This window comes from Panthera leo, chromosome B2 (assembly GCF_018350215.1).
Source record: "Panthera leo isolate Ple1 chromosome B2, P.leo_Ple1_pat1.1, whole genome shotgun sequence".
In the NCBI taxonomy this organism is placed as follows: Eukaryota; Metazoa; Chordata; class Mammalia; order Carnivora; family Felidae; genus Panthera; species Panthera leo.
Genome location: NC_056683.1, coordinates 62,859,549 through 62,885,003, shown reverse-complemented (window position 1 = coordinate 62,885,003; position 25,455 = coordinate 62,859,549). Strand labels below are relative to the sequence as shown.

At 35.5% G+C, this 25,455-nt stretch overlaps 1 protein-coding gene across 3 annotated transcripts in view; it reads right to left on the bottom strand.

Annotated features, from left to right (window-relative positions):
• The window catches only part of COL19A1 (collagen type XIX alpha 1 chain), a 380,294-nt gene that overhangs the window by 217,155 nt on the left and 137,684 nt on the right, over positions 1-25,455 (bottom strand). For all 3 annotated transcript variants that reach the window (XM_042939135.1, XM_042939134.1, XM_042939133.1), the window contains one exon: positions 7,493-7,546. In XM_042939135.1, the coding sequence (XP_042795069.1) occupies positions 7,493-7,546 (54 nt within the window). The remainder of the gene's footprint in view (positions 1-7,492; positions 7,547-25,455) is intronic.

The following is a 25,455-nucleotide window of genomic DNA, read 5'->3' as shown; positions in this document are numbered from 1 at the left end:
GTACAAAACATAATGGGTTTTTAATATTTATTTTAAAAAATACAAAATGGCTCACTAATGATTTTTATATTGATTATATATTAAAATAGTATTTTGGATATTTTAAATTAAATATATTTTTAAATTAGTTGCATCTGTTTCCTTTTATTTTTCTTAACATGGCTACTGGAAAATATATTTATATTTGTCTTGATTATAATATCATATTTAGAAATATACTGTGTAAGTATTATATATTAAACATTTTTCTATTGGATAGTGCTACTTAGAAATTGACAAAGAACCCCTCTTCAACCAAGCTTCAGTCAGACTCTTCTGAGTCCTCTTCTTGACTAGGCCTCAACCTTGACCTCTGTCTTTTTCTGTCTTCGGCTTGCTGAGACCAGTTTTAGCAAAAATCTTAATCAGTTTACATAGCATCCCCCACCCTTAACAGCAGATCAAGTTCCTCATCCCCCATCTCTAATGTGTAAGTCTTTGGCCTGCCTTTAGCAAGAATCCTATAGTTCAGTTATCAAGAATCCTCCCACCCTCAGTGTTTGCTCTTAGTAATTTTCCATTCATTGAGCCTGTCACTCCGTTGGCTATAAATCCCCACCCGTCCTTATTGTATTTGGAGTTGAGCTCAATTTCACTCCTCTATTGCAATGCCCCTATTCTAATAGTCTTGAACAAAAAGTCCTCCTTACCATCTTAATAAATGTGAGAATAATTTTTTCCTTAACAGGGTCAAGATTCCTGCCTTCACGGAACTCAGGTTATAAGAGGAGAGTGACTGATGATAAACAGGTCGATAGGCTAAATGTGCTCTGCCTGAAAGGGAGAGAGCTGGTATGTCAGTTGGGGTCATCAGAAACAGTTTCTGTGTGGAGGTGACATTTGTTGTTTCAGAGGATCCAGCCATGCAGTGATCCAGGGGGAAAGTATTGAGGTTAGAAGGCACAGCAAGCACCAAAGCCCCCAAGGTGAAGACAGTGTCATAAGCATGCAGACAGGGAGCAGGAGATCAAGTTAAGGGGTCAGAGCATGTAGTGAACTGCAGGTCATGGTAAGGAGGATGTGTTTTTGAACCTAAGTGTTTTAAGCAGAAAGACGACATGATGTGACTTTGCTTCAAAAAAATCACTTTGACTACAATGTAAAAATAGATTGTAGGCAGCAAGAGTGGAAGCAGAAAAGGGGCTGTCACAGCCTTTGAGGCAAGAGACGAGGGTGGCTGGGATAGGGTGGTGATACTGGAGATGGAGAGGAGAGGTCAGAGACCGCACATACTGGGAAGTAGAAGAGGCAGATATGTTGGAAGAGGGGGCAGAGAAAAGGAGGTGTCAAGGCGTAAGTAAGTGATAGGAGGTTGTACCATTTACTGGGCTGAGAAAATTACTAAGAGTTTTCTTTGGGCTTCTTGGTGTAACTCTATCCAGAGAAAAGACAAACATGAAGAAGAAATGGCTGAGAGAGCCACCAGGTATCCATTTATTTATAAATGGATATTGTGCATGGTCAAATATCGTTGACCATGCACACACATAGAAGACTAAACTCTATATTCTATGACCACACGAATATGCAAATGTTGTTTTTAAAAACGGAACATTAAATAAAACACTCAGGAAATGGTTAACCCTGGGGCACAGGGTTACAGTGAATTCTGTGTGTAGCAGTGTTCCAGTTATTACTATTATTCATAATCAACACACATTACGTGTTAAAAAATTATGTTAGGCATAAAATAATACATTACAATTCTTTCAATATTCCTGCCTAAAAAACTAACACTAACTGCAACTTCTGGGAAGGATTTATTGGCAAATGAATCAGCTAACCATCCCATTTCAATCAACTATAGTCAGGAAGCGGTTGGAGAAGTAATGCAACCCACTACAACTAATGTGAATGTTGAATACTATTATGGAAGTATACAGCAAGTGTGAAGGGAACAGTTCACAGAGAGGCCTAATTCTACTGGAGGTACTCAAGATTTAGAGATGTGGAGTTCAGGAGGGTGAGGAAAAGAATGGCATTTTATGTAAAATTCTAAATTGTTTAAGCTTCCCTATAATATAGGTATAAATAATAGTTATCTTTAAGGGTTGTTCTGAGAATCATAGGTTATAAAAAACAGTACATTGTAGGTACTTAATAAATGTTGCTTTTACCCTTCAAGTCCAAGTTTAAGGGATAATTAATAGTTCATTCTGTTCAGTTTTGTACTCAGTTTGACAGATATGGAACAAGCATCCTTTAACTCACATCGGATAAAATGCAATTGAGAAGTACTGCTTCATCAAGCTTCTTCTACTTTTGCGGCCATTGAAATTGGGCCCGTGTAACTCATGTCCTCTTGTGACAAAGTGCAATGTTTTTAAGGCCATTGCATCATAATAAGCTCTGAGAAACAGATCAGTAATGCTTTGCTCAAGTGCAATTTTTCTCCTCATGTCACACTGGTGCTGCTATCAATGGTTATGGAGTACTGGAGAGAAAAAGACACAGCACTCACCACAAAGCATAAAGAATCAGATGCAACAGTCTATGAGTTCAACATTGAGTAAGATGGGAATATATTATCAAGGTTCTCAATAATATTCACATATATAAAGATTCTCAAAAGCACAGTAGTTGACTCTGGATGTTATGTGCAGACAGGAACTCTTATCTAAAGGCAAGGTGGAAGCAGAAGGACAGTATTATATCTAGAATTATAAAAGCAGGTAGACAATGAAATTAAATTTACTGGAAGATCTACTACTCATGGTATATAGCATCTTTAAAAATCAGAAGATGATACAAAATAATAGTTGTTAAAAATATTAACTATCAATTAATTCTTTGCCTTGTCTTCCCACTGACTGTATCTTGTTCCCTAGCAATGGCACCAGCTGTTGCCAGCTGATATCTCAGCTTTGTGATTTCAATATTTTTGTATTTAATGGTACAGATTGCATTGGGATAAGGAGATTAACATGATTATTTTAGAAACATCACATGCTGTAATTTTTATAAAACATGTTTGAAAGACAGTAAGAAAGACGCAGAGGAAGAGTCTAAACTCAATGATTGAAATTGACTTTTCTAAGATTATGTAACCCCACAAAAGCACATAACTGAAATGATATTTCTATTAAAGATAAATGTGTTTTATTTAACCCAGTTTCAAATAATAGCAAAGGTTTATGTGTTTATATAGCTCTTACTGTACACGAGACACTGTTCTAAATGCATGATAACCCTGTTCACCCTCAAAAAAAAAACAAAAGTAGCCTTGAAGCAAGTGCTATTAATATTATCATCCCATTGTGCAAATGAAAAAAGTGAGGCACAGAGGGGATAAGTAATGTTCCAAGTAGTATGCCAGTTAGGCAGTGGCAGAGCTGGGACCGGAGCCCAGGAAGTCTGGCTTTAAAGGTTACATTAACAACTTTATGAGACTCCCTCTCAAGTCTGTTCTAAAATGCATTTGTTGAATATATCTCATAGTAAGTCACAATCAAAATCATTTAAGAATGTCTGTAAAGCTGAGGTCTTGTTTTTTAAAGACTAAATTCACACAACTCAAATTTTTAAGAATTTTATTATGTTTGGTATGCATTATTTAAACTATAAGGGAAATATGAGCAGGTATTTAATTCAATAACTTTAGTCCAATGCTCCAATACCTTGGAGATCAATCCAAAGTTTACATGCACTTATACTACCAAGGATGCATTTAGAAAGATATCAGAGAATTTTCTTTGTCCTAATGATTAAGAGCTGCTACATTAGTTGGTGAGCCTTAGGGATGCTAAACATTCTCCTCTCCCAAGACAGTCCCACATAACAAAGAACTGTCTTACCCAGAATGCCAATAGTGTCCTACCGAGAAAGACTGAACTGCTGAATATTTCCCTCTATATCAGGTTCATATTTTCCAAAGTGAGCTTGCCCATTTTTTGGCAAAGCTAGCACAGAAGAAATTATTAAAAGATACATTTACATCAAGATATTTGTGATATGCAAGAATAAAGACCATTACATTGGCCTTTTGAATTTAGTAGCATTTCTAAATTCTTCCAAATTTCTTTGACTTGGAAAGTAGCTGGAGTGAGCTGGCCCATTGGGTTTATTCACTCTGTATTCCAGCAGAATGTTTCTCAAGTTAGAATCCCCATCATGGCTTGACTTTAATTCAAATTGAAGTCGCTAATATAATGCCCTGCATTCTCTAAGAATGTGTACCTGTGCTTATTGAAAGTCGGAGTGAACTGTCATAAATGCTGAATGATTTTAATTTGCAGAGTCAGTTTATCTTAGCATTGAAAAATAGGCAATGACAATTGTGGCATGATTTAGTGGGAAAATAAGAGACTTTTTGGTCAAACATGTAGGGTTAAAAGCTGATTTCACCATTTTCTAAAAGAAAAAAAAAAGTCGCTTAATTTCCCAAACCTTTATTTCTTGCCTCTGAAAATAGGGATGCTATCACCCCTTGCTCTGGCTAGCCCATAAACTTAGAGAAAGGATCAAATTTCAGATTCTTGTGGAAACAGTTTATGAACGATAACACATTAACAATACCACCATCAATGATGCAATAGCAGAGCACTGAATTCTTCACTCTTAGTGAGAGTAGAGGGGACAAAAGAATTTTCATTACTTTTTCTTGTTTCTCCTTAGTCATGACTCCTGAATATCTTTGGCAAAACTGAGGAAGGGAAAATAATATCATCTACATATTAATTAAGTAACCAAGTGAGAAAAGTTAATGTGCTTTGTCCTGCTTTATGATGTACCTAATGAGCTACATTAAACAATTATGGTGCTAAAGAAATGACACCCCTGTGATTGAGGGCATGCAAAGAACTCTTCCAAAATCCTTCTCAAAGAGGAAAGGTCACACTGCCCACTATACTATGTACTCTCTTAACAGGTTGGTCTTAATCAGGTTTGGAAATCCTACAACAGCTGCCAGAACACTGGGCATGTAGTAGGCACTCAAAATATATGTGTTTATCCTCAGTTTTTAAAAGTCTTAAAAACTGAAAATAAACTGAGGGTTGATGGGGGGTGGGAGGGAGATGGGTGGGTGATGGGCATTGGGCATTGATGGGCATTGATGGTTGATAGGCATTGAGGAGGGCACCTGTTGGGATGAGCACTGGGTGTTGTATGGAAACCAATTTGACAAAAAATTTAATATTAAAAAAATTTCAAAAAAACCCAAAACAAAAAAACAAAATATATGTGTTTATCAATTGATTACATCTGCAAAGCCAAATCACCTTGCTTTCAGACACTGTAAGAAAAATTTCCAAATTTCTAAGCTAATGTAAATAGATTTCAGATTCCAACACCTCAAATCTCCAAGTTTCATTGAAGTGTTTGGATAAGTCCCTCTCTATTTCAATTCCAATGTTATCTTAATGAACTTCTAAAAATCTTTGTTTTTTTCCTCTCTCTCAGAGAGCCCACATGCATGCAGCTTGGTTATCTTTTGTAACACTATCATTAATTTCTTTCGACACTCCTACATTTTTCACAAGATAACATTGTTCTCATAATGAATGGTCAAAATCTTGATCTATTTTTGAGTTTTCAATGATGTCAAGTGCCAAACTGCATATATTTTACAACTGCAATATCAACCTCTGTTATCCTACTTTCGGCTCTAATTACTTATATTTTAGACTATTATAGTACTTTCTCAGTTTTTAAAATTAAAACTTGGAAAATAATTCCTGAGAACTTAACTGCAAATATTTACTAAGTCCTGGGGATTCCAAGAAATGGTCTTTGATCTAATGAAGAGTATAACAGAAAAAACAAAACATAGGCAAAGGCCCCAATATGATCCAATTTATAGAACACACTGTGACACTAATCTTCATTAAACACAGCTCAGATGAATTCTCCTCCATGTGTTCAGAGGAGGAAGGGCAAACATCCTTACATACAGCACTTTTCATACTCTGGCTCCAGCTATATTCTGTTTTGTTATCCCTACATCTCCTTACATGCAGCAGGAATATTACAAAACCTAAATGAATGCTTCTATGTTTATTATGCTTTCCAAGTTCATAATCTTAATAATCTCTTTGTATAAAATGATAGGACATCATAGTGATGAGGACTTGGGAATGTATTCTAAACCCATCCTTTACAGATAGAGAAGTGATTTTCTCAGCCAGTGATCCAACTGGGACACAGTGGGTTCTGGCTTTCCACTCCAGAACTCTTACTCTGATACCAGGTACCTCCACTAGTAGGGAAGGGAGGTGAATCAGGTGTTTAAATGTATGGGCCCACAGTTGTGACATCCAGTGTCTTGATGCACTGTAAGGAACTAGAGAAGATGCAGAGACAACTCCAGCTACAAGCCCTAAGTACCAGTTCCCATTCTCTCATATAGAAAAATCATTTCAAAGGGGAGAGGATTAAGAATGACCCTCATATGAAATATGTGAATGGGGTTTCTCAAGAAGTAAACAAGAGAGTAAAGCAGTGGGGGTCAGAACCTCAACCCAGTGTTGACTCTAGGGTTAATTCCTGGGGTATTTCTCTTTTGGAGAAAACCCCTTCCCATACTCAGGTATCCCTCTTACTTTGTCCACAAGCCCCAGGGACTGTAATGATCAGCTTCCCTTCCCACCGTAGTGATCTACTGCATACAAGATGGTTTCGTAACACATCTAAGACATTAGGGACCAAATCTAGCTTCATTTTTCTTTTTCCACAAAGCAAGTAGTGTAGCTTTCTAGAACTTTTCTAAAACATTTTTATGCAAGTGGAAAAAGAAAACTAGGAAAAAATAATTCTCATGGTGGTCACTTTCCCCAGTAAAGTTAGAATATCTATAATAAATGGTGATTTTGAAGACCAGAAGATTATTCTATATTTTAGAGAAAACCCATATTTGGGATAACCTTCAAATTTCATCATAAGAATCAAAGTGAAGCTCAGGGGATAGGGGTGGGGGTGGGGGAATGTCTGTTGTCTTAAGGGAAGGAAAAGGAGATGCTAGGACTTCCAGATGTTACAGGCAATAGTATCCCCAAGGTTGATGAACTGGAACACACATACACAAGTCTCCGTCCCCTTCTCCCCTTCTTTTCATCATTTCAATCCTACCCATGCAGAACCTTCAGTGGATGGAGCTTTGGTGTAAGATGAAGAGTGACTGTGGGTAATAACATGGGCCATATGAAAATGTATATAGGAAGAGAAAAGACAGAGAAAGGAAGACTAGAAAAATGCAACCCAAAAACAACAAAAAAGAAAGCACTGTTAAGGATGACACATAATACAAAAAGGCAAGAGGCCACCGATAATGACACTAAAAACACAGAGCTTTTACTGAGCCATGTAAAAAATTGTCTTGATTCTTGATTTTGCCCTGATTGTGGCTGGTTCTGTCACTGATAGTAAAGTCTTAATACCATTAGATAGTCAACACATTTCAGTGGCAAAATGTAAACAGAATATTAGAAGAAGAAAAAAAAACAACAGTTTGGCTTACATTTTGTCCATTAATGCCAGCCAGACCTGGATCTCCTTTTTCTCCTGGTTCACCCTAGAAAGAAATAATTTATATAATGAAAAATGTTATATCCTGAGATCCTTTACTAAGAAAAAACAAGAGAGTTACATTGTTTAGGTATTTATAACAATGTGATTACTTTGCTAATCCCTTGAAAGAAACATTTATTAAAAAACAATTCTGAGTCCTAAAACCAAAGAGAAGTTTAAAGGTTCAAAGAAAGGCTGCATAAAAATGATTAAACGGTAGAAATAGAACAAGGATTATTTATTTTCTTCTATAAGCAACAAAGAACTTTCTGGAGGGCAATTTGGCAATATGTATCAAGAATTTTAAATCTGTTCATTTAATTTGGTCCAGCAATTTTGCTTCTAAGAATATATCCTAGGGAAATAATCAGAGATGAAAAGTTTCAGGCACTAAATTGAAGAGTGCAATGCTATTTATAATAGTAAAAAAAAGAGAAACGTCCTAAATGTCCAGTAATAGGGAACTATTAAATAAATTATGGTATATAGATACAATGGGATATGATGCAGCCATTAAAATCATATTTGTGAATTTTATTTTATACTATTTAAAAATTCTTATGCTGTAAAAAGTAAGACACCAGGGATTGACAAATTCAGTGAATACATGTTACAAATACCCATTCTTATTACTTTAGTTACAAATGTTCAAAATGGCCACTAATACTATTGTTTATAACACATACCCATAGTGACACATATTTTTGTTTGATTATCACCTGAAGGATGGATACATTTATTAGCAAATGCTGCATATCTGTAGCATAATTTTTTAAAAAATTAAATGGCTATGTATCTACCCTTCTAGCTACCTACTTGCCTACCAGCCTATGCATCCACCTACTACGGAACTTAGAAACAATATTTTGTTTCAAATATTTGTTTCAAACCAGAACAGTAAAAGTGGTTGATTTATGGATTCTGTGATTATGGGTGATTTTGTTCCTTCAGCATACTCTTGTTTTTCAATTTTTTAAAAACAAAACACATGTATTATCTATATAATTAGTAAAAATATCTAAAAATAAAAGAATATATTATGCATATAAAGAACTCATCCAAGTCACAGTCTATCACATAACACAGTGTGTGTGTGTGTGTGTGTGTGTGTGTGTGTGTGTGGGTGTGGGTGTAGTAATAGTAGTAATCTCTGCTTTGTGCCACTAGGATGCTTTTTATTCTCAATTTATTCTGTTGTTCTTCATTGTTTTCCTACAATGAACACTATTATTTTTATCCAAAACAAAAACTAAAGAAAAGAAAGCACCTGACTTTACAAGATAATACATTAAAAACTCTACTAACAGAAATACACACGCACAGTCCCAATTATCTAAGACTATGTATTATTACTATATTGAAAACACAGGATATGAAGTAAAAGTAACTTGATTACTGGAGTATAAGAAATACATATAATATATAGGATAAACAAAACTATATACAAGTACATCGAGTGAAATAGGTTTAAGTTAGAATAAAGATGAAAAAAATTTTACATTTATATATTCTTGAAAGACAGAGAGAGAGCACAAGTGGGGGAGGGGCAGAGAGAGAGGGAGACACAGAATCCGAAGCAGGTTCCAGGCTCTGAGTTGTCAGCACAGAGCCCGACGCAGGGCTTGAACTCACAAATCGTGAGATCATGACCTGAGCTGAAGTCGGACGCTTAACCGACTGAGCCACCCATGCGCCCCAAGCTGAATATTTTAAACTGAAAATGGAAGGGTGAGGAAATGCTCTAGAGCTGTGCTGTTCAATGTGCTAGCCACTAGCCCCAGGTGGTGATTTACATTTAAATTAATTAAGATTAAATAAAATTTAAAACTCTGTTCTTCAGTTGCCCTAGCCACTTTCAAGCACTCAGTGGTATCTACACTATTGGGCTGTGCAGATTAGAAAATTTCTGTTATTACAGAAAATTCCACTGAACAGTGCTGTTCTAGAAGATGTCATATATGCCAGAAAGCAAAATAGGAATTAAGAGACTCAGAAATACACAGAAGAAAATATCTATCTAGTAAGGGGATAAGAGACAACATGGTGTCTAGATGGTGACATAAAATGTGTTCAGCACATGTTAATAGAATGAATTGAAATTTTTGGCACAAGGAGACAATATAATTCCAAAGATATCATCATTAACTTTCAGAATGTAACTCAGAATGAATATAGTCTGTATTCAAAATTAATGGTTTTCACAGGAGGAAAAATAAACAACTCTACATATTAAAGAGATATGTGCCTATAAGGAAATCTGCAACCTTGATAGAGGTAATAAAAGTTAAATAATAATCAGAGAGAGAACAGAGTTGATGATCTGATGGGGTTTATGCTGCATGGCAAGAGGATAAGAGATGTTCCAGAAGGGTAAAGAAGAAACATGCTGCTTCAATTTGATCACTGGCAAAAATCTACAATGGATTTTAAAAAGTATAATTATATAAAAAGCAATAACAGGGGTGCCTGGGTGGCTTAGTCAGTTGAGCATCTGACTCTTGATTTTGACTCAGGTCATGATCCCAGGGTCGTAGGATCAAGTCCTGTATCGGGCTCTGCACTGAGGATAGAGCCTACTGAAGGTTCTCCTATCTCTCTCTCTCTCTCTCTCTCTCTCTCTCTCTGTCCCTCTCCCCCACTCCCAACACCCTTCTTGTAAACTCTTTCCCTCTCTTATAAAATAAAATAAAATAAAATAAAATAAAATAAAATAAAATAAAATTAAATTAAATTAAATTAAGAAAAAAAGCAAGTACAGGCCATTGTGATCAAATAAGGTGGTTCACAAAAAAACCCAAGTCATTTACTTTTCATTGTTACCAAATCCTTCTATAATGTTTACTACATGTCAAGCATTACTTTAAGCATCTTATAATTCTGTGATAATCCAGCATAAGGATATGACTATTACTCTCACTTTACACATGAAGAAACTGAAGACAGAGAGGTTAAGTAGCTTGCTCAAGGTCACACAACTAATAAGAGGCAGAACCTGCCTCAGCACGGCTCCAGGGTCTGTGCTCTAAAACTATTAAGCTCATTTGTTTTTGAAACCGTCCAGGGATGATAAAAAAAATTCAGTGTATATCTGGATTTCTGCAAAGCAGGAGGCAAAGTCTCTTCAAATGCTCCTCAGAGCAGGAAACAGAAATATGGCCCAGGTAATACTACTATTGGTGAGTATGTAACTGGGAGAAGAATGGTACCCAATAGATCTCTCCCACTCCCTCACCTATATGATGGTCTCTTCATCTTGGCATTATTGACAATTCTTTGCTGTGAGGGCTATCCTGTACATTGTAGGATGTTTAACCTCAACCCTGGCCGCTACTCACTAGAGGCCAGTAGTCAGTCTCTCCCCCAGCCTGTCTATGTTCAGTCCTGACAAATAAAAATGTCTCTAAATATTGCCAAATTTTCCACAGAAGGTGAAATTACCTTCAGTTGAGAACCACTGATACATTATATATTATGAATATATATGCAACAGATGCAAGACATGAAATGTTACAACAGACTGAAACAATATGCTATAATGAACAATATAAATTTCATTGGGAATAAATGTGCAATCATGCATTTAATTCTGGATGGGTTAAAGAGCTGACTTGAAAATAAAAATATTAAAGGAACAGAAAAAATATAAAGTGAACATAGCTCAGAGCTTATGGTGAGTATGGTGCCTCTAAGTATGGAACCAAAAGAAGAAAATCATAATAGAAAAAATATATTTGACAAAATAATAATTATAAACTTGTAAGAAAAAATAAACTAAACTAAAAGGAAAATGATGAGATGGGAAAAAGTATCATATGGTGGCTTAATAGTTAACATTATTAATATGCAAAGAGTTTTGATCACTTATAAGAAAAAGAATAATATCCAACTGGTAACTGAGCATAGAACAAATCAGACAATTCACCATAAGGAATACAAAAGAAATGTTACTTGTGGCAATGAGAAAGAATGAAATATGGCCTTTTGTAGCAACATGGATGGAACTGGAGAGTGTTATGCTAAGGGAAATAAGTCATACAGAGAAAGACAGATACCGTATGTTTTCACTCTTATGTGGATCCTGAGAAACTTAACAGAAGACCATGGGGGAGGGGAAGGGGGAAAAAAGTTATAGAGAGGGAGGAAGCCAAAACATAAGAGACTCTTAAAAACTGAGAACAAACTGAGGGTTGATGGGGGGTGGGAGGGAGGAGAGTGTGGGTGATGGGTATTGAAATAAATATATAAATAAATAAATAAACAAACAAGCAAACTTAAAAAAAAAATGTTGCTTGACAATTCATGTTTTACCAGTATTAATTCATCAGGTTATATGTTAGCACTAGATGAGTTCTAAAACTTCTCCCTTGTAGATCAGAACAAATACTGTTAAAATGTCTACACTACCCAAAGCAATCTACATATTTAATGAAATCCCTATCAAAATTCCACTAGAATTTTTCACAGAGCTAGAACAAACAGTCCTAAAATTTGTACGGAACCAGAAAAGACCCCAAATAGCCAAAACAACTTGAGAAAGAAAAGCAAAGCTGAAAGCATCACAATTCCAGACTTCAAGTTATATTACAAAGCTATAGTAATCAAGACTGTATGGTCCTGGCACAAAAACAGACACATAGATCAGTGTAACAGAATAGAGAATCCAGAAATGAACCCACAACTATGTGGTCTACTAATCTTCAACAAAGCAGGAAAGAATATCCGATGGAAAAAAGACAGTGGCTTCAACAAATGATGTTGGGAAAACTGGACAGCTCTATGCAAAAGAATGAAACTGGACAACTTTCTGACATCATACACAAAAATAAATTTAAAATGGATGCAAGACCTAAATGTGAGACAGGAAATCATCAAAATCCTAGAGGAGAACACAAGCAGCAATCTCTTTGACATCAGCTATAGCAGCTTCTTACTAGATACATTTCCAGAGGCCAGGGAAACACAAGCAAAAAAAACTGTTGGGACTTTATCAAGATAAAAAGCTTCTGTACAGCAAAGGAAACAATCAACAAAAGGGCAACCTTCAGAATAGGAAAGGATATTTGCAAATTAAATATCTGATAAAGGGTTAATATCCAAAATCTACAAAGAACTCACGAAACTCAACACCCCCCAAAAAATAATCCAAATAAATGGGCAAAAGACATGAATAGACATTTTCCCAAAGAAGACATACATATCTCCAACAGATACAGGAAAAGATGCTCAACATCACTCATCATCAGGGAACTACAAATCAAAACTACAATGAGAAGGAATTCACCCCAAAAGAAAGAGCATGAAGAAATGACAGCCAGGGATTTAACCAACACAAATACAAGCAAGATGTCTGAACCAGAAGTTAGAATAATGATAATAAGAATACTAGCTGGAGTCAAAAATAGATTAGAATCCCTTTCTGCAGAGATAAAAGAAGTTAAAAATAGCCACAATGAAATTAAAAATGCAATAACTAAGTTGCAATCACGGATGGATGCAGCAGTGGCAAGGATGGATGAGGCAGAACAGAGAACCAGCCATATAGAGGACAAACTTATAGAGAGTAATGAAGCAGAAAAAAAGAGAAAGGCAAAAGAGCATGATTTAAGAATTAGGGAAATCAGTGACTCGTTAAAAAGGAACATCAGAATCATAGGGGTCCCAGAAGAGGAAGAGAGAGAAATAGGGGTAGAAGGGTTATGTGAGCAAATCATAGCAGAAAATTTTGCTAACCTGGGGAAAGACACAGACATCAAAATCCAGGAAGCACAGAGGACCCCCATTAGATTCAACAAAAACCGACCATCAACAAGGCATATCATAGTCAAATTCACAAAATACTCAGGCAAGGAAAGAATCATGAAAGCAGCAAGGGAAAAAAAGTCCCTAACCTACAAGGGAAGACAGATCAGGTTTGCAGCAGACCTATCCACAGAAACTTGGCAGGTCAGAAAGGAGTGGCAGGATATATTCAGTGTGCTGAATCAGAAAAATATGCAGCCAAGAATTCTTTATCCAGCAAGGCTGTCATTCAAAATAGAAGGAGAGATAAAAAGTTTCCCAGACAAACAAAAACTAAAGGAATTTGTGACCACTAAAGCAGCCCTGCGAGAAATTTTAAGGGGGACTCTCTGAGGGGAGAAAAGATGGGAAAACCCCATATATACATACATATATATACATATATACATATATATATGTATATATATGTATGTATATATACATATATATATACACATATGAATAAATAAATAAATACCAAAAGCAACAAAGATTAGAAAGTACCAGAGAACACCACCAGAAACTCCAACTCTACAAGCATCATAATGGCAATATATTCATATCTTTCAGTACTCACTCTAAACGTCAATGGACTCAAAGCTCTAATCAAGACATAGGATAACAGAATGGATAAAAAAACAAAATCCTTCTATATACTGTTTACAAGAGGCCCACTTTAGACCTAAAGACACCTTCAGATTGAAAATAAGGGGATGGAGAACCATCTATCATGCTAATGGTCAATGAAAGAAAGCCAGAATAGCCATACTTATATCAGAAAATCTAGACTTTAAAATAAAGACTGTATCAAGAGATGCAGAAGGGAATTATATCATAATCAAGGGGGCTATCCACCAAGAAGACCTAACAATTGTAAACATTTATGTGCCAAATGTAAAAGCACCCAAATATATAAATCAATTCATCACAAACATAAAGAAACTCATCGATAGTAACACCATAATAGCAGGAGGCTTCAACACCCCACTCACAGCAATAGACAGATCATCTAATCAAGAAAAATCAACAAGGAAACAATGGCTTTGAATGGCACACTAGACCAGATGGACTTAACAGATATATTCAGAACATTTCATCCTAAAGCAGCAGAGTATACATTCTTCTCCAGTGCACATGGAACGTTCTCCAGAATAGACCATATACTGGGACACAAATCAGCCCTAAGTAAGTACAAAAAGATCGAGATCATACCATGCATATTTTCAGACCACAATGCTCTGAAACTCAAAATCAACCACAAGAAAAAATTTGGAAAGGTAACAAATACTTGGAGACTGAAGAACATCCTACTAAAGAATGAATGGGCTAACCAAGAAGTTAAAGAGGAAATTAAAAAAGTATATGGAAGCCAAAGAAAATGATAACACCACAACCCAAAACCTCTGGGACGCAGCAAAGGCGGTCATAAGAGGACAGTATATAGCAATCCAGGCCTTCCTAAAGAAGGAAGAAAGATCTCACATACACAACCTAACCTTATGCCTTAAGGAGCTGGAAAAAGAACAGCAAATAAAACCCAAAACCAGTAGAAGACAGGAAATAATAAAGATTAGAGCACAAATTAATGCTTTTGAAACCAAAAAACAGTAGAACAGATCAATGAAACCAGAAGCTGGTTCTTTGGAAGAATTAACAAAATTAATAAACCACTAGCCAGTTTGATCAAAAAGAAAAAGGAAACGACCCAAATAAATAAAATCAAGAATGAAAGAGAACAAATCACAACCAACACAGCAGAAATATAAACAATAATAAGAGAATATTATGAGCAATTATATGCCAATAAAATGGGAAATCTGGAAGAAATGGACAAATTCCTAGAAACATATACACTACCAAAACTGAAACAGGAAGGAATAGAAAATTTGAACAGACCCATAACCAGGAAGGAAATCGAATTAGTAATCAAAATCTGCCAAAAAGCAAGAGTCCAGGGCCAGATGGCTTTCCAGGTGAATTCTACCAAACATTTAAGGAAGAGTTAACTCCTATTCTCTTCAAACTTTCCAAAAAATAGAAATGGAAGGAAACTTCCAAACTCTTTCTATGAAGCCAGCGTTACCTTGATTCTAAAACCAGACAGAGACCCTGCTAAAAAGAACTATAGACCAATTTCTCTGATGAACATGGATGCAAAAATCCTCAACAAGATATTAGCCAACCGGATCCAACAATACATTAAAAAAATTATTCACCACGACCAAGTGTGATCTATACCTGGGATGCAGGGCTGGTTCAATATCTGCAAAACAATTAATGTGATTCATCACATCAATAAAAGAAAGGACAAGAACCATATGATCCTCTCAGTTGATGCAGAGAAAGCATTTGACAAAATACAGCATCCTTTCTTGATCAAAACCCTCAAGAAAGTAGGGATAGAAGGAGCATACTTCGAGATCATAAAAGTCATATATGAATGACCCAACGCTAATATCATCCTCAATGGGGAAAAACTGGGAGCTTTCCCCCTAAGGTCAGGAACGAGACAGGGATGTCCACTCTCACCACTGTTATTCAACATAGTATTGGAAATCTTAGCCACTGCAATCAGACAACACAAAGAAATAAAAGGCATCCAAATTGTCCAGGAGGAGGTCAAACTTTCACTCTTCGCAGATGACATGATACTCTATATGGAAAACCTAAAAGATTCCACCAAAAAACTGCTAGAATTGATTCATGAATTCAGCAAAGTTGCAGGATATAAAATCAACACACAGAAATCAGTTGCATTCCTATATACCAACAATGAAGCAACAGAAAGAGAAATCAAGGCATCGATCCCATTTATAATTGCACCAAAAACCATAAAATACCTAGGAATAAATCCAACCAAAGAGGTGAAAAATCTACATACTGAAAACTATAGAAAGCTTATGAAATAAATTGAAGAAGACACAAAAAGATGGAAAAATATTCCATGCTCCTGGATAGGAAGAACAAATATTGTTAAAATGTCAACACTACCCAAAGCAATCTACATATTCAATGAAATCCCTATCAAAATAACACCAGCATTCTTCACAGAGCTAGAACAAATAATCCTAAAATTTGTATGGAAACAGAAAAGACCCTAAATAGCCAAAGCAGTCCTGAAAAAGAAAACCAAAGCAGGAGGCATCACAATCCCAGACTTCAAGCTATTCTACAAAGCTGTAATCATCAAGACAGTATGGTACTGGCACAAGAACAGACACCCAGATCACCCAGAATAGAGAACCCAGAAGTGGACCCACAAATGTATGGCCAACTCATCTTTGACAAAGCAGGAAAGAATATCCAATGGGATAAAGACAGTCTCTTCAGCAAGTGGGGCTGGGAAAACTGGACAGTGACATGAAGAAGAATGAACCTGGACCACTTTCTTATACCACACACAAAAATAAACTCAAAATGGATGAAAGACCTCAATGTAAGGCAGGAAGTCATCAAAATCCTTGAGGAGAAAGCAGGCAAAAACCTCTCTTTGATCTTGGCCGCAGCAACTTCTTACTCAACACGTCTCCAGAGGCAAGGGAAACAAAAGCAAAAATGAACTACTGGGACCTCATCAAAATAAAAAGCTTCTGCACAGTGAAGGAAACAATCAACAAAACTAAAAGGCAACCGACAGAATGGGAAAAGATATTTGCAAATGACATATCAGATAAAGGGTTAGTATCCAAAATTTACAAAGAACTTATCAAACTCAACACCCAAAAAACAAATAATCAAGTGAAGAAATGGGCAAAAGACATGAACTTCACTCCTCCAAAGAAGACATCCAGATGGCTAACCAACACATGAAAAAAAATACTCAACATCACTCATCATCAGGGAAATACAAATCAAAACCACAATGAGATACCACATTCCACCTGTCAGAATGGCTAACATTAAAAACTCAGGCAACAACAGATGTTGGCCAGGAGGTGGAGAAAGAGGATCTTTTTTGCATTGTTGGTGGGAATGCAAGCTGGTGCAGCCACTCTGGAAAACAGTATGGAGGTTCCTCAAAAAACTAAAAATAGAACTACCCTACGACCCAGCAATTGCACTACTAGGCATTTATCCACGGGATACAGGTGTGCTGTTTCAAAGGGACAGATGCACCCCCATGTTTATAGCAGCACTATCAACAATAGCCAAAGTATGGAAAGAGCCCAAATGTCCATTGATGGATGAATGGATAAAGAAGATGTATATATATACAATGGAGTATTACTTGGCAATCGAAGAGAATGAAATTTTGCCATTTGCAACTATGTGGATGGAACTGAAGCGTATTATGCTAAGTGAAATTAGTCAGAGAAAGACAAAAATCATATGACTTCACTCATATGAGGACTTTAAGAGACAAAACAGATGATCATAAGGGAAGGGAAACAAAAATAATATAAAAACAGGGAGGGGGACAAAATGGAAGAGACTCATAAATATGGAGAACAAACTGAGGGTTACTGGAGGGGTTGTGGGAGGGGGGATGGGCTAAATGGGTAAGGGGCAGTAAGGAATCTACTCCTGAAATAATTGTTGCACTATATGCTAACTAATTTGGATGTAAATTTAAAAAAATAAAAAATAAAAACAAAAACAAATCAAAACTACAATGAAATATCACCTCACATTTGTCATAATGGATAAAACCAACAACACAGGAAACAATAAGTGTTGGGGAGAATATGGAGAAACTGGAACCCTTTTACACTGTTGGTGGGAATGCAAACTGGTGCTGCCACTCTGGAAAATAGTATGGAGGTTCCTCAAAAAGTTAAAAATAGAACTACCCCATGATCTAGCAATTGCACTACTAGCTATTTACCCAAAGGATACAAAAATACTGAACTTAAGGGACACATGCACCCTGATATTTATAGGGGCATTATCAACATTAGCCAAATTATGGAAAAAGTCTAAATGCCCTTTGACTCATGAATGAAGAAATATGGTGTAGATATACAATGGAATATTACTGAGCCATAAAAAAGAATGACAACTTGCCATTTGCAACAATGTGTAAGGAGCTAGACTGTATTATGCTAAGCAAAATAAGTCAGTCAGAGAAAGACAAGTACCATATGATTTCATTCATATGTGGATTTTAAGAAACAAAACAAATGAACATGGTGGGGGGAAAGAGATAGGAAAACCATAAAACAGACTCTTAACTATAGAGAACTGAGGTTGCTGGAGGGGAGGTGGGTGAGGGGATAGGTTAAATGGGTGATGGTTATTAAGGAGGACATGTGATGAGCACTCCTTTTCATTCTACTACTGAATTCTGCTGAAATTCTACTACTGAAACTAATATTACAATATATGTTAACTAACTATAATTTAAATAAAAACTTAAAGAAAAAAAAGCTTCTTCATTGTAAATTCTACCGTCCTTCAGAAAAAAGCAGTGTCAGTTGTATATGCAAACAGGAAAAAAAGGAAAGATATTCAAGGGTTGCATACTTAATAAATCCCAAACAAAAGAAATCTGACAATAGTAACCAGCTGTTCTCTTTTTCTCCATTAAGAAGAAATTGAGTAAAAACAAAACTGTAGTATTAAAGATTTAAACTAGAATTAAAGAAAATTCATTTGATATCGGAGGTTGTTAGAAAGTAAATGCATCCAGATAATTTCTTAGTGTTTGGATAAGTTTAAAAGCAAAAAAGATTCAAAAACAAAGCCAACAGAACATCTCTAAAGTTTCTTTGAAAATACAATAAATCATTCTAGTCTGATGCAAACTTAAACGCAATCCCAACCAAAGGAAAGAGGATAATGGAAATTAGATCACATTTAAGATTTTTTTAATACCCATTCTTTGGTGAATCTTCAAAAACTACCAAAAGTTAATGTTCTTCCAAACAAAATTGTAGTGCTTTTGTATTCAAAATGCTACATTAGGTAAGTAATGAAACCCTTTTACGGAGTTTGAATTAAATCCATCATTATCCCCAATGTAGGTATTAACATCACTAATACTTCAATAGATACTCTCAATAATATATAGTAATTAGCTTCTACTCTATACAACTTATATATGTCAGACTCTGTGCCAAATGCTATACATAGTAAGGGCCTGCTTTAATTCTAGCAATAACCTTAGGAGGTGGATATTGTCATCCCCATTTATTGATGACAAATTCCCAACTCAGAGGACATATGTGACTTTCACATGGTCAAAAAACTCTTCCTATCATCTCAAGTTATTTGCTCCATTACTTTGATCTCAGAGGGATTTGATAAACTCTAATATATCAACTTTTTCTTTTGTGAATTTGCCTTTTAGCATCATTTCTGAGTTTATAAACAAATTTAGTTATTTGTAGATAAATGTAAATGGATAAATGTAAATTTATGGATAATGTGGGAGATATGGATTAAAATTATTTTTTTACATGAATGTCTGTTCCAGGAGTTTGTTGAAAATTATTTTAGTACATTTTTTGAAAATAAGTTGTCGTATATATGTGGAATTATTTCTGGATTCTATTCTTTTCCATTGGTCTATGTGTCTATACTTAAATGAACACTAACTTTCTTGATTATCTTTATGATAAATGTTGAAAACAGGTAACATTAGTCCTTCAGATTTTGTTTGGTTGTTTGTTTTCAGAGTTGCTTTGGCTATGTCAGGTCATTTGTATTTCCATATGACTTTAAGATAAGATTTTAATGTAATATTTGGTATGGTGGATATCTGTGTAAAAATGAACTTTGGTCCATAAATCACACCCTATGTGAAAATTAACTTGGATGGAATTTAGACTCAAATGTAAAATTCAAAACTAAAAAATGGTAGAGTATAGAAGAAATTCTTTGTGACATTGGGTTAGACATATTTTCCACTTTGTTATATAATTTCTATATGTGTCATCTTTTTCATTCCTTTGTTCTTTCTTTACTGCCTTCATTTTGTTCACAAAATATTTTAGCATACTATTTTAGTTTTCTCTTATGAGTATTTAGCCTTTTAAAAAGTAATTGCTCTAGCACTTACAATTTGCACTTTTAACTTATCACAATCTATTCTAGTGAACACTGGTTTGATTTCAGTAAACTATGGCAACTTTGCTCCAATTCAGCTCCATTTTCTTCCCCTTTCTGCATATTATTGTTGCCATATACATTACATATGACATATGCTATAACCGTATGTTATAAACCTAATAGTACATTGTTAAAGTTTTTTGTTAAAAATAGGCTTTTACAGGGCGCCTAGGTGGCTCAGTCAGTTAAGCATCTGAGTTCAGCTCAGGCCATGATCTCACGGTTTGTGGGTTCGAGCCCCCCATCGGGCTCTGTGCTGACATCTCAGAGCCTGGAGCCTGCTTTGGACTCTGTGTCTCCCTCTCTCTCTGCCCCTCCCCTGCTTGCACTGTGTCTCTCAAAAATAAATAAACATTAAAAAATTTTTTTAAAAATAGGCTCTTAGGGCACCTGGGTGGCTCAGTCAGTTAAGCATCCAACTTTGGTTCAGATCATGATCTCCCAGTTCGTGAGTTCGAGCCCCACACTGGGCTCTGTGCTGACAGCTCAGAGCCTGGAGCCTGTTCTGTGTCTCCCTCTCTTTCTGCCCTACCCTGCTCACACTCTGCCTCTCTCTCTCTCAAAAATAAATAATCATTAAAAAATATTTAAAAAAATAAAAAATAAAAATAGGCTTTTAAAAAAATTAATAGTGAATATAATCTATATATTATACAAACACATGTAAATATCTATCAGATTTACTACATTGACCCATATATTTACAATTTCCAGTGCTTTTCATTATTTCCTCTGGATTTTTGGTCTGAAAGACTCCTTTTAGTCACTCAGGTGGGTCATATCTGCTAGAAAATAACTTATTTTTATTTTATTTTTATCTGGAAATGTCTTTATTTTTGTCTTCATACTTGAAAGGCAGTTTCACCAGATATAGAGTTCTTAATTGACAATTTCTTTTTGAGTATGTCATTCTATTGCCTTCTGGTCTTCACGATTTCTGAAGACATTAGCCATTGTTCTCATTGTGGTTCCATGTACATGATTAATTGTTTTTTCTCCTGGTGCTTTCATAATTTACTAATTGTCTTCGGTTTTCAGCAGTTTGACTACAACGTGTCTACAATTGGTTCTCTTTATTATTATCCTATCTGGGATCTATTGAGCTTCTTGGATCAATATACTAATAATTTTCATCAAACTTGGGAAGTTTTTGGCTCTTATTTCTGTCTTGTTTATCTCTCTCCCCTCTTCCTGGGACTCCCATAAATTGCATATAAACTGGCTTCCTTAGGATCAATCCCGTGTCTGAATAGTTTAGTCACCATCCTGGGCTTTGGATAGAAGTTGTGTTCCAGCACCTCAAATGCAAGGCTTCCACCCTTTTCTGATCAATAGGTGGGAAGAATGGAGAATGCATTTACTCTTTCAGCCTTTCTCATCTTCCTCTGCTGGGATTATTTAGAATTCCCCTACATATGCATGTAGTTTATCAATTATCCTCCTACTCTATAAGTGTATTTTATATTTTGTATATGTGACATATATATAGTACTGACTATATATACAATAGATGTCAGTGAAAACTCTTAACAAAATTAATTTAATGTGGAGACTGATTTGTGTTATTCTCTGGTTTATTGTTATGAAAGTAATCTACTTGATATAGATCAGAAACAATTTAAACACATTTCCTTTGTAAATTATAAAAGTTTAAAGGTTTTACATAAATTTACGATACAGTTAACTTTTCAGTAATTTAAACCATTAAAATGTTTTGTTTTCTATGTACTATTAAGAACCAGTAAGTTAAGGAATATCATTTTAAGTAAAGCCCCTTTGCCTAAATGTTGTAAACTTGAAAATTACATTTATATATATATATATATATATATATATATATATATACACACACACATATGTATATTACTAATCCACATATGTATATTAACTAATGAAAGGAAGTTATAAAACAGAACTTTTGTAAATAAAAAAATCCTTTTCTAACTTAATGGGTATCTGTGATTAAGATTTATCATGTTAATATATCTTACAATAGATATTAATTTATTGCTTTGCTGTTATTGATGATGATAATGACACAGAAGTGCCTAACTGATTATGTTTCTGGAAGCTAAATATAGACTGAGAAACATGATAGATTTTCAAAAACTACCAACCAAGAGCTTAAGGTTCTAACTGTGATCTGGTGAACAGAGTCTGGTGCTTGGAAACAGGGGGCTCAAGTCTAATCACACATCTGTCTTTACAACTGTGTGAATCTACATAAGTTTTTGCCATTATTGACCTTTTGAATTTTTAAATGATTAGAGTAAATAACTTCTAAAGCTACCCTAATTAGCATTGTTGCACTGCTGAGATAAAAGAATTTATATGTAAGGTGCATTCACCCAGATTCTTTTAAAATCAGACTTCATAAGGCCATTAGTATGAACAGAGGAAGGCTGAAACAACTTTGTGTTGAGACCAATGCCCTTGCTTTAAAAGTCTCAAAGAGACTGTCTTGATAAATGTATTTATGTCTCAAGTTGTTCAAAATTCTTTTATCTAAATGGATTACAGTCAAGATTACTCACCTAATTGTATTTGTGACATAAACCTAATTAAGTTATCTCTCCAAGGGGGAGAAAAAACTTAATCTAACAAAATAACTTCTACGAAATCAGCTTATATCAATTTCCTTTAGTAACTAAAAATGTAGATAGATTAATAATTATAGATTATGAATTTACTTTCATACATTAAGAGCAGTCCTCTTTCATGAAACACTCTTGTATCACAAACCATTTCCAAGATCTTCTTATTGTCCATTACTCAGAATAATCTTAGGTACAAAATGTTAGTATAATTAAAGAATTTAGAAGATCCTTAGGGCTCAAAATAGCAAGAAGTGATCTTATCTTTGATTTGATAACTAATCAATGGCATAATTCTGGTTAAACTAACAGCTGTTTTTGCATAAATTCAAGTCAGCTATTGTTAAGTTTCCCTAGTTTTGCCTCGTCAACTTGGCTAATTGCTGCAGGAAAGCCACCCAATTAACATTTGTATAGTCTAGAATTCAAGCCTATCTTGTAGAAAGTGAGACCTTTGGGAAATCTATTAGGCAGTGTTCATGTTTGCTAATGTAGTGTCAGAACTTCCAAGCTTCAGAGAAATTGATTTTTTGGTATAGGGACAAAGGACACATTCAATGTACTGTTATCATGAGTTCTATAGATACTAACAAATAACAGTAAACTAATGCATCCACTGCAATGGTCCCAATGTACCATGTTGGCAAGATGGTATGCCATATCTCACCCTTCACACTGCTTAAAATTGTGGGCACTACATTAGGAATGACAAACAATAAGACATAGGTTCTTTTCAGATTATCTGAGAAGAGGAAGAGGTGGAAGGAGAACATTTGATTTGATTTCCCCCCCCCCCACACTCTTATTTTATAAATTTTTATTTTAATTCCAGACAGTTAACGTGTTATATTAGTTTCAGGTGTACAGTATAGTGATTTAATAATTCCATGCATCACCTGGTACTCATCACAAGTACCTTCCTTAATCCCCATCACCTATTCAGCCCATCATCCCTCCCCCCAACCATTAGTTTTTTCTCTATAATTAAAAGTCTGTTTCTTCCTTTCTCTCTCTTTCTTACGTTTTCATTTGTTTGTTTCTTAAATTCCACATATGCGTGACATCATTATGGTATTGGATGGACCTACAGAGTATATTGCTAAGCAAAATAAGTCAGTCAGAGAAAGAGAACATTTGATTTTAAAAAGGAAAGAGGCAACATAGCAGGAATAAATCCTGGGTAATATGATATACCAAGAGGATGTCTCTTCAGGGAAGCCAGGCCTAAGGTGATATCTGAGGAGGTGGAAAAAGCATGGGCAGGGCAAGAGAATGAGCAGGATGTAAGATATGCTAATATAGGCCCATTTCTCCAAATCATTTGACTGGTCTGCCCATTCTCAGATGCACACAGGCAGAAACAAATAGTAGGTCTCCCACAAATGTCTTGTGAATGAAATATCATCAAGAGGAATTTTGAGTAAAATAATGGCATTTAAATGACAGTTTCTCAGGCTGATTTGGAACTGGTGCTCCATCTAGAATGAATTCTCAAAATCGCCAAATCATCTGTGTCCTAGTGTAAAATTTTCCAAATTATAGCAATGTTTGCAATAATATTTCAGGCCCTTTTCAAAATGCGCCATTTCATTTCATTTTGCTGATGAGGAAAGGAGATGAAACTTTATTCTCATCTGGGAGAGACAATTCAGTCTGTTGCAGCTGCTGCCTGGGATCCGGTGAGAATTACAATCTAGGAGGAAACTCTTCACAGTCATCACAGGCGAATCTCAACTGCTAGGTCCAGTGACTCACTGGTCCCATGGCAGTCTCTAACTTGTTCTTTCTCTGACTAGGATGCATGGACCAGAGAGGTTTCTTCTTTGCTTGCTTTGACACAAAATCTTCTATAAACTTTACTGGGAGTTCCTAATTAGAGTTAGCAAGATATAAAGAAAAAAATCATTTAATACTGACATAGCCAATAAGTGGCACAGCTAGGGTATGAACACAGGCAGTCATGTTCTAAAGCTCAGATTCTTAAACTTTAGTGTATACTTAATTCTGGACTTAATTATTGGCAAGATAATTGGAATGTTTTAGGCAAGATCTAGATCAAAAGAAATGGAAGAGGCTATTTCAGAATAAGATAAAGGTAAAAGTAAAGGCACAATTTTAAGGACCAGCAAGCTTGCTGGTTTGGGTAAAACACAGGATTCCGAACAAGAGAAATGCTATGAAATGAAGTTGGAAAGTCACGCATGATTAGGTTGTGAAAGATCATGAAGGGCAAGTTAGGGAGGTCAGGATATCCTCCTGTAGCCACTAGTAAGCCACTGATTCTTTTCAAGCAGAAGACTGACACCGTAAATGTGGAGATTAATGGAGCTGGACATGTAGGACAGGCACTGGGATAGCAGAGATCAGAGGCAGGGATTCAGTTAGGAGCTACTCCATCCATCTAGGCTAAAGCATGGAAGGCTGGAGCTTAGGTTAATAGCGTGGGAATGCAAAAGAAAAGGAGGTATGAGAAATGACATGGGACAGAAGC